The sequence below is a fragment of the Triticum aestivum genome, chromosome 6B (assembly GCF_018294505.1).
Source record: "Triticum aestivum cultivar Chinese Spring chromosome 6B, IWGSC CS RefSeq v2.1, whole genome shotgun sequence".
NCBI classification, from domain to species: domain Eukaryota; kingdom Viridiplantae; phylum Streptophyta; class Magnoliopsida; order Poales; family Poaceae; genus Triticum; species Triticum aestivum.
This window is the reverse complement of record NC_057810.1, coordinates 41,348,256-41,358,894: the sequence shown is the minus strand read 5'-3', so window position 1 is coordinate 41,358,894 and position 10,639 is coordinate 41,348,256. Positions and strand designations below refer to the sequence as shown.

Genomic DNA, 10,639 nt, shown 5'->3' with positions numbered 1-10,639 from the left:
CCATGGAGGCCGTCCCGTCCGGCAGGCGGCGCGGGCTGCGGGCGGCGTGGGCGGCGGCTGGGGTCCGGCTTCGGGCCCTCGGTGGATGCGTTGGTTCCCCTCCGTCGCGGACGTGCGGTGGTGGTGCGACTCGGCCGGTGGTGGTCCGGCGACCTGGTGGTGGTGGCCGGCGGCGCGCGTGGTGGTGGTGCTTCCACTTGGCGGCTCTCTGTGCGGGGAGGCAGGGGAGCGGCTTGGATAGGGGCGGCGGCGTCGATGGCGTGCCGGCTGCAGCGCGAAGGCGGGAACTTTACGGGCCTCGGAGATCCCGGCCGGGCCTGTGCGGCCACGGGCCTGGTATGTTCCTGCTATTGCGTCCGGTCAGCTACCGTCGAGACGGTGGAGGTGGGGTCTTCCCGCGTGCCGACGGTGCTGCTGCCCTAGTCCCGGCTCCTCTCCTTCTTTGTGCGGACCATGCTTCACGGTGCCGTGGTGAGACGGCGTGAGAAGCTTCGTGACCGGGTTGGCGCAGAGTGAGGGTCTGTTTGATGGCGAGCTCTGGAGTGCCTGAGGTGGTGGTTGGGATCGGGAGAAATCTCTGTTGGCTTGGCCGACACTGACGCGGTGGCGCTTGTGGATACCGCCTGGCCTTCCTGAAGGGCGTCGGGGCTACCCTTCCTCTCTCCTCACAGTGTACCGGGGAAAACCCTTGGCAGCAGCGTCGTCATCGTCGCGTTCCTTCTTGGAGGTGCTGATTGGTACCGGCGCTTCGGAAGCTCGGAGCTTGGTGGGCGATCTCCGGTGGGTGCAGCGGCCTCGAGGCTTCTTCGTTTTTTTGTCGATCCGCCGTTGTTGGCATTAGTTTCTTTTTTATTTTCTCTTTCTTTCCTTTTGAGCGTGACTGTGCTGCTTCCGCCCCAGCACCTATCGTTAGATGTTCAGTTGGTTGCTTTGTATACAAAGCAGGGAAAACCCTTTTTCGGCAAATTCAAATCCATGTTCAAAAAATTGGTGGAGAGGAAAAAAGCACATAGGTGCTCCTTATTTTTCTATCTTCGGCCAAACACATACTCAGCAAGGCTAAGAGTATAGCATCGTTCTTCAGAAAATAAATAAAAATGAAAGTGTCTATTAATTTTTTGTCAGGCATCTGTATTATTTTCGTTAGTCACTTTTTTATCAGGATCATCATATCTTCATTTAACGTATCATCACTATCCATCTCCTTCCTCACTCATACTTTCAGCCTATCTCACCCTAACCGTTGGCCTCTAGGACCCGCCGGTGGGTGCTACCGTGCACCGCCTTGCTGCCCCGTCCTTCCCCCAACCTCACCCCTACCGCTGTTGCTGGCCATTGCCCCGACCATCCCTCTAAACCCTCGATCTGCAGGAACCCCCATGACCCTTCGCACCGCCGACCGCCGGTGAAGTTTTTTTCTCGCCTCGACAAGGGACGCTGCCGCTCACAGCGTTATCTCGAGCTTTGCCGAGGTCCTGGCTTGGCCTCGCCGTGGCCGACATGAGGAGCGGCACGATCGTCGCTGCGGCTCACGATCTTCGACCTCATTCAAAGTAAAAATTAACCGACGCCAGAAAAATTCAGGCACATGAGATTTAACAAAATCAAAATATAATAACGAAGTCACACCTTTTTCCTTTAGATCTGGTATTTTTCTCTGTCCAAACTATGCAGTTCTGCGCACACATGTTTGTACTTGTCCAGGCGTGATGCCTTTGACCAAGAAACTCTGAATCCTCAAATAGACAAATACTAATCCAACTACAAACGGCGGCGCTTCTGAAATCCGCGAGTTCGCCGCCGTCGGGGCTGCCAGCAAAGTCCCCAGATCCACGCACATATATTTCCTCACCAGCCGCCTCCACAAGCCTCTGCCTGTAGCCAACCGCAGCTCCGCCAACCGTCGCCGTCGCCTAGGCAGGCGGCGGGGAAGGAGGAAGATGCCCGCCGACAAGGGTTTCCTCCCCTGGAACCGTCGCCGTGGCCTGGGTGCGGCGTTTCTGACGCTCTGCGAAGAATTTGTATTTATGCTAAATGTATTTATTTTTCTCAACTCATATTTTCCCCCCTTAACTTGTGAAATGTGTTGTCCATGTTATCAGAGAGGTGAAACGCCCAAGCTAGTCAATACTAGCAGGAAATATAGGATGCAATGGAGAACAATTTCGAACACAAGCGCGACCACAAGGGAGTTTACACTTGAATTCTTGGAACAAATTACCGATAAGTTTTCTGAGGAGCACATCGTTGGTCGTGGTGGGTATGGAGTAGTTTACAAGGTATACCCATATGATTGTTACTTGGATCTTTTAATTTCGTATGATACTACTGTACACAACTACATGCCACCATCTAATAACAGGGAGTATTGGAAAATGGGGAAGAGATTGCTCTCAAAAAGCTTCATCACATGCCGGGACTTGACGACACGCAATTTAGGAATGAGTTTAATAATCTTATGAGGGCCCAACATCCAAATATTATCCGGTTGGTTGGCTATTGCTATAATCTAGGACATCAATGCGTTAAGTACGATGGTGAATATATTTTTGCCCTTTTGGAAGAAAGAGTTCTTTGCTTTGAATATTTGCATGGTGGAAGCCTTGACAAGCATATTTCTGGTATGACTGTGCTCTGCGGATCATGCCATGCTTTAATTTTGCTTCCAAAAATAAATGATCCCTAACCTTCTAGAAATCGTTATATTTATGTCTAACAGCATGTTTACTCCTACAGACGAATCCTGTGGACTCAATTGGCAGACACGTTTCAAAATTATTAAGGGAGTTTCTGAGGGTTTGAATTACCTTCATAATGGATCCAGAGATCCTATTTACCATCTTGACTTGAAACCTGCAAACATATTATTAGACCAGAACATGGTCCCCAAAATTGGAGATTTTGGTTTGTCAAGACTCTTCCCTTCAGTACAAACCTATATCACGACTAAAATTATAGGAACACCGTAAGTTGATAACTCATGTTAAATTATCAACTTTAAAAAATATTATAGAAATAATTATATTATATATGTATGCAGCGGATACATGCCACCAAAATACATCGAGAGATATGAAATCACATCGAAGTATGATGTATTCAGTTTGGGTGTTGTAATCGTGCGGATAGTGGCAGGAGATGAGGGCTACTCCAAATGTGCGCATATGTCTTCGCAAGAATTTATTGAGCATGTATGGAAGATATCTTGTATTATGAACACAAATCCTTTTTCACTTTATCATTTTGTGCCTTGCCTTCGGTGCCGCCTTTCACCATTGTTCCAACTTTGCAGGTACATGAAAACTGGGGGAAAGGACTGCAGGAAACAATGTCGTCATATACATCAGAGCAGGTTAGCACATGTCTTGAAATAGCGCTGAGGTGTGTGGAGGTCGATCGTGAGAAACGGCCTACTATAGCAGAGATTGTTGATGAACTGAACAAGGTTGATACTGCAGAAAGTTCACCTAAAGACAAGGTATATATATTTAGATCGGTTGTTGGCCAGGATTTACATGGCATGACCAAACTAAATCCTTTGCCATGTCTATCCTCTAATTAACCACTAACTTCCATCTCATCATAAACATCAACTCTTTTAACTTAATTATCCTATTCCTCTTTGCCTACTATTTAAAGTTCAACCACTATAACTAGTCTTTTCGTAAATTTTGGGAGAAATAACTAGACAAAAGTTTGAGAATTACTCCATCTGTTTCTATTTGTAAATAGATTGTAGCTAGACATGGGTAGAATATCCAACATTAAATTGTGACCATTACTTTTCCCGTGAATATGTTAGTTAAGAAAATATATAATTGAGAAACAAAATGACAAAGTAAGCCCCAGCGGTTAATATCAATTTTGAAGTTTATAGAGTGCAATGTTTACATTAGATTTGTTAGTCACAACAACTTTATTTCTAAGATGAAAAAATCATTGGTTGTTATCGATGGATTAATATATAATCTTAGATATGTATATTGCAAAAAGGCCCTGTTTTATAGTAGACAAATGTCAAAATTATTCTAAGAAACTAAAAGAGAATAGGGCACCAATTGTTTCATGCATGTGCCAACCAACCACTAATCCACGGAATGTGGTTTAAGTACTCTAAAACTATAAATGTTGTTTAGTAGGACTGGTAAGCATTTCAAAGAGTAGATTCCAATATGTACACAAGTGCCAAGAGGCATAACCTCTTAAGCTTTTCTATTGCAGGTCACCAACCGCCCAAGCAAGCATTACTTAAACCAAAATACAAACTCAGGTAAACATCTCGATCAAAGGTATAAATACCAATTGGTCATGGAAGCAAGGCGAATAGTTAGTGGGGGATGATGTGGCTGAACGTGGAGTTAGTGCAGAAATGACATGGCTGGACATGGAGATGGAGGCCAGAAAAAGAGTCTCTGGGGGACAATTGTAATAATATATACTACATAGATTTGGAAAGGGGAGTGGTCTTAGGCAATTAGTATGTGTCGTTAGGGGTTTAAATGTTCAACTAGACTAAATGTATAAGATGGTTTGCTGAACTCTCGTACTTTAATAATAGTACTGTCTTTGCTTTGAGTACTGAGCAGTCAGCCAAAAATGTTCATTACACCCTAAATTTAACAGTGTACCCTCCAATGATTCAACAATTTCATTAGCAAGTACTAAACTCTTAGACTAAGAAAACTTCTTAATGTTAGCACACCTTGTTACCTTTGTGAATATTGCTCCATTATCTAACTCACTTATGTAACCACGGGTCCCTTCTTTGATTATGGGAATCGTTTCTGGCCGGGGCACCGGCCGAACCGTTCCGCCGGTCTCGTCCACGCGCGCGCGCTGCAACAAGTCAAGTCGCGACACGTGGGGTGGTGGGTCTCAATCACACGGCTTTATCCCCTTCCAGTTTTCTGTCCAACTGCTCGTCTTCTCTCTCTTCCCATCTTGCAGATCCCGCCTCGCCGCCATTCTTCCGAGCTGTCGTCCCCTCGCGGCACCAGCAGCTACCCTTCTTCCTTCTCCCTCTCTTCCCTTTCCTCCTCCTATCTTCCCTTTTTGCTGCAACCGGCGACAGGCCAAACGTGGGGAGGACCGAGGTGCCCATGCTACAACCATGGCCACGGGAAGGAGCTGCAACCGCGATACTGGGAGAGTTGCAAACGGCGTTTTCCCGTGCTACAACCATGGACACAAAAAGCTACATTCAGTAGATAAAAAAGCTTCAACCAGACAATGAAATACGGGAAAAGTTACAACCGTTTTGACAAAAAGCTTCAACCCGCATATGAAAAAGCTTCAAACAGAGATTGAGAAAATCCTCCTCGACGACGACCATGGCGTCTCTCTGTGTTTTTGTTGCAACCGCAGAGTAAAAAGCTGCAACCCTTTGTGAAAAAAGCTTCAAGCTCAGGTGAAAAAAGCTTCAATTGGCACGGTGGAAAGCTTCAATCCGCGAGAAAAGCTTCAACAGGCATAGAGAAAAGCTTCAACCGATGAGATAAAAAGCTTCAACCTGACTCGCCAATGGCAGCGAGCGGCGACGTTGAGAGCTGCGTCGGCGACACGACAGTGCAGCGACGATGGCGGCTGCTAGGTGCTGCAACGACAAGGGATGCCGGTGTGCTTCAAGACGGCGCCATTTTTTGCTACAAGGGGGCGATGGGCTTTCTGCTGGACCGGGGGACGAGTACGGAGGCTGCGACGGGGACGGGGACGGTCACCGGCGGCGACGGGGATGGAGAGCGCATCTGGCAGCGTGGGACTAGGGGGGGGGGTCCAGGTGAGGGGGCTAGTCGCCGGAGGCAGGAGCGGCTGGAGTGAGGGCGCGGTGAAGAAGAAGAGGAAGAAGTCAACGTGGGGGAAGGAGGCTCGAGGAACAGATCTGACGGCTCGAGCTCGCGGATCGAACGGCTGGGCCTTGACCGGCCCAACGATTGGGCCGGTGCGCCGGCGCAGATCGTTGCCCTTTGATTATTGCATGGCAGAGCGGCGAGGCAGAATCGTATTCTCTGCCAACTATAGGCCCCCGCTACCATTCGACATCTTCTCCTGCCCTTTCTTGCCTTTGTCCATCAAAGATGAGCTCCATCTCACTGATGGCATGTCCTACAACTACAACGGCTGCCCAATCCCTCCCGCTGCACTGAAGACCCTTCTGAAGATCCCCAAGCTGACTGAAGAAAGCAGCGCCACTGATGCAGACGTCGACGCTGGCCATGTCTCTGGCCTTCTCTTTGTCTCGGAGAGGGACCAAGGGCTTGAGACACTATGCGTCAACTTGTGGTTCAGTGCTGATGGCAAGGTCAAGGTCTTCACCCTTGCCGACATTTTTGGCTCAGCGGACTTCAGCGGCACGCGCCTGGAGGACAGTGGCTGCATTGGCGGTGGCTACAGTGTAGGTTATCGTAACGTCGACTACTCTCTCATCTACGTCTCCACCAAGGAGGCGGTGCAGGAATGCCGTAGCCCCTGGACTGTCGTGTACAGAACCAACCTCACAACAGGCAAGACGGATCGCCTCACTCCACAAGGTATGCTTCATGTACAAATGGATAAATAAGTTGTATGTTTAACTTGTCTTCAATCTCTTGGCATTCCCATTAATCATATACTTGCACGATATATGTTTGACATGTGCAGGGGTGTTTGATTTGAGCCCGGCGGTGTCGCCGTCAGGGAAGACTGTCGCAGTAGCATCATTTCAAGGGAGTTGTTGGAATGGCGAGATCGAGAACCTGAAGACAGATATCTACGTGATGAACGTGGATAGTGAGGAGTGTCAGGGCCTGGGTCGCAAGCTACCCATTAAGAATGGTGGTTGGCCATCCTGGGGCAGCGACAACGTCATCTTCTTCCATCGAGGCACCGACAAAACCCTTCCCTCGAGCATGGTTGAAACAGCTTGGGGCGTGTTCCGGTACAACATCAGCACCAAGGTAACCATCCAGGTTACTCCCGAAGAGTTGGACGCGGTGACTCCAGCGGCTATCAGTGAGACCAAGGTGGCGGTGGCGACCATCCGCCAGAAGTCCAAGTACAGCGACGTCCGTGTAAAGGCGCAGTACCGGCACATTGAGATCTTCAACACAAATGCCCCGTGGCTGCCACCTGTACAGATCACCCAGAAGACAAGGCCAGAAAGTGACCACTACAACCCCTTTGTGCTGGACGGCGGGCAGCGCATTGGATATCACCGCTGCAGGAGCGACCTCCTGCAGCACGGAGACGTCGTCCCTCAGAACGTGCACAAGGTGGAGTCGCCGGTGAAGGAAGTCGGGTTGTATCGGGTGTCTGGCATGTTTCCGACCATCTCCAAGGATGGCTCCAAGCTTGCATTTGTCGACAATGAGTTCAAAGCGGTGTGGATCGCTGATACCCAAGGGCTGCGTGTCGTGTACGAGAAAAGAGGGCCGGACAGCGTCTTCTGCCCTGTTTGGAACCAGAACCCAGACAAGGACATCCTCTACATCTGTGTTGGCCCCTCATTCAACGCCCAGAAGCCACTGGAGATCTACTCCATCCGCAATGCCTCCAGCAACGCACGACAGAATGTCAAAAGGCTCACCCATGGCGGGTTCAACAACGCATTTCCGTCGAGCAGCCCGGACGGGAACAAATTCGTGTTCCGGTCGACGAGGGATGGAGGTGAGAAGAGGCACAAGAACCTGTACATAATGCTGGACACGGATATGGGTGAATACGGTGAAGGCTGGGAGACGAGGCTGACGAAAGGGTCATGGACAGACACCCATTGCCAGTGGTCCCCGAACGGTGACTGGATCGTCTTCTCATCAACGCGCGGCAAACCGCCGCTGGGCTCTGGCAATCTGAATAACGGCACAGGGTACTACTCCCTGTACCTGGTGAAGGCAACTGACCCAATGGTGCTGATCAGGGTGGCGAGCAATGGGGGCGACATCGGTCACATAAGCCACCCAGTTTTCAGCCCGGACGGGAGGAGCATCGCCGTGACGGCAGACCTAGCGGCGGTGTCTGTGGACCCGATCTCGCTGCCAAAGTTCATGCATGCAGTGCGGCCCTATGGTGACATCTTCTTGGTGGACATCGACAACCCAGACAACAAGAAAAAGAATGAAGACATGATCAAGGGGTTCCACCGGGTCACGCACAGCAGGTACGAGTGCGGGACGCCGGCGTGGACGACGACCTTGACCGGTGCGACGGAGCCAAATGTGCAGTGGAACATGTTGCTGGACATGGATCAGTTGTACAAACCGGTGTGTCCGTACGTCCACCCCGACGGGGGCGAGAGCTGGCACATGACCGGCCACCTCTGCATCCCCAAGAGAGCCTGCTGATGACAATTGCTACATGAAACATGAAGGCACAAGTGTTGTATGCATGCCAAGCTAATCAGGCTCAGTACTGTACAACAACACATTAGGGAGTCAAATGAAGCTTTTTCATATAAGCATCGTAGCCCCAAATTTTAAGAAATGATAGTTTAGCTTTTTTGCTAAACGACAGTACATATGTTGTCGTCTCAACGGATTTAGATGATGCTCTATTTAATGTGAATGCAGCCATCTCTAAAGTATAACCCCAAAATGATAGCGGTTAATCAGTAAGAGACATCATATATCACACCATATCTAATAAAGTACGGTTACGACGTTCGGACACACCACTACGCTGTGGTGTTTCAGGCGACGTGAGTTGCGAAACTATTCCACATTGTTTTAAATGGAGACCAAACTCGTAACTCAAATATTCGCCTCCGCGATCAGATCGTAGAAACTTTATTTCCTTGTTACGATGATTTTCTACTTCACTCTGAATTTTTTTGAACTTTTCAAATATTTCAGACTTATGTTTCATTAAGTAGATATACCCATATCTGCTCAAATTATCTGTGAAGGTCAGAAAATAACGATACCCACTACGAGCCTCAACACTCATCGGACCGCATACATCGGTGTGTATTATTTCCAATAAGTCAGTGGCTTGCTCCATTGTTCCGGAGAACTGAGTCTTAGTCATCTTGTCCATAAGGCATGGTTCACAAGCATCAAGTGATTCAAAATCAAGTGATTCCAAAAGCCCATCAGCATGGAGTTTCTTCATGCGTTTACACCAATATGACCTAAACGGCAGTGCCACAAATAAGTCGCACCATCATTACTAACTTTGCATCTTTTGGCTTCAATATTATGAACATGTGTATCACTATGATCGAGATTCAATAAAAATAGACCACTCATTAAGGGTGCATAACCATAAAAGATATTACTCATATAAATAGAACAACCATTATTCTCTAATTTAAATGAATAACCATCTCACATCAAACAAGATCCAGATATAATGTTCATGCTCAACGCTGGCACCAAATAACCATTATTCAGGTCTAAAACTAATCCAGAAGGTAGATGTAGAGGTAGTGTGCCGACGGCGATCACATCGACCTTGGAACCATTTCCGAGGCGCATTGTCACCTCGTCCTTAGCCAATCTTTGTTTAATCTGTAGCCCCTGTTTTGAGTTACAAATATAAGCAACAGAACCAGTTTCAAATACCCAGACGCTACTACGACCATTAGTAAGGTACCCATCAATAACATGTATATCAAATATACCTTTCACTTTGCCATCCTTCTTATCCGCCAAATACTTGGGGCAGTTCCGCTTCTAGTGACCAGTCCCTTTGCAGTAGAATCACTCAGTTTCAGGCTTAGGTCCAGACTTGGGTTTCTTCCCGGGAGTAGCCAATTGCTTTCTATTCTTCTTGAAGTTCCCCTTCTTACCTTTGCCCTTTTTCTTGAAACTAGTGGTCTTGTTAACCATCAACACTTGATGATCCTTCTTGATTTCTACCTCAGCAGCCTTTAGCATTGCGAAGATCTCGAGAATTGTCTTTTCCATCCCTTGCATATTATAGTTCATCATGAAGCCTTTATAGCTTGGTGGCAGTGATTGAAGAACTTTATCAATTACACTATCATTAGGATGATTAACTCCTAGCTGAGTCAAGTGGTTATGGTACACAGACATTCTGAGTATGTGTTCACTAACAGAACTATTCTCCTCCATCTTGCAGCTATAGAACTTGTTGGAGACTTCATATCTCAACTCGGTCATTTGCTTGAAATATTAACTTCAACTCTTGGAACATCTCATATGCTCCACGACGTTCAAAACGTCTTTGAAGTCTCAATTCTAAGCCGTAAAGTATGGCACACTGAACTATCGAGTAGTAATCAGATCTTGCCAGACGTTCATAACATCAGCATGTGCTCCTGCAGCAGGCCTTGCACCTAGCGGTGATTCAAGGACGTAATTCTTCTATGCAGCAATGAGGATAATCCTCAAGTTACGGACCCAGTCTGTGTAGTTGCTACCATCATCTTTCAACTTAGCTTTCTCTAGGAACGCATTAAAATTCAAGGGAACGGTAGCATGGGCCATTGATCTACAACAACATAGATGTGCAAAAAACTATCAGGACTAAGTTCATGATAAATTAAAGTTTAATTAATCATATTACTAAAGAACTCCCACTTAGATAGACATCCCTCTAGTCATCTAAATGATCACGTGATCCATATCAACTAAACCATGTCCGATCATCACGTGAGATGGAGTAGTTTTCAATGGTGAACATCTCTATGTTGATCATATCTACT

The 10,639-nt window shown here is 47.6% G+C and overlaps 2 protein-coding genes across 2 annotated transcripts in view; both read left to right on the top strand.

Moving 5' to 3' along the window:
• Positions 1-4,574, top strand: part of LOC123133365 (cysteine-rich receptor-like protein kinase 26) — a 6,248-nt gene extending 1,674 nt beyond the window's left edge. Inside the window, exons 2-7 of the mRNA XM_044552858.1 lie at positions 2,103-2,279; positions 2,363-2,621; positions 2,737-2,965; positions 3,041-3,191; positions 3,293-3,478; positions 4,222-4,574. Coding sequence (XP_044408793.1) covers positions 2,148-2,279; positions 2,363-2,621; positions 2,737-2,965; positions 3,041-3,191; positions 3,293-3,478; positions 4,222-4,341 — 1,077 coding nt within the window. The 5' untranslated portion in view covers positions 2,103-2,147 and the 3' untranslated portion in view covers positions 4,342-4,574. The remainder of the gene's footprint in view (positions 1-2,102; positions 2,280-2,362; positions 2,622-2,736; positions 2,966-3,040; positions 3,192-3,292; positions 3,479-4,221) is intronic.
• A 1,400-nt stretch (positions 4,575-5,974) lies between these two features.
• LOC123133700 (uncharacterized) lies at positions 5,975-8,315 on the top strand. The gene is made up of 2 exons (XM_044553125.1): positions 5,975-6,527; positions 6,637-8,315. The coding sequence occupies exons 1-2, from the start codon at positions 5,975-5,977 to the stop codon at positions 8,313-8,315; spliced, it is 2,232 nt and encodes a 743-aa protein (XP_044409060.1).
• The last annotated feature ends 2,324 nt before the right edge of the window (positions 8,316-10,639 follow it).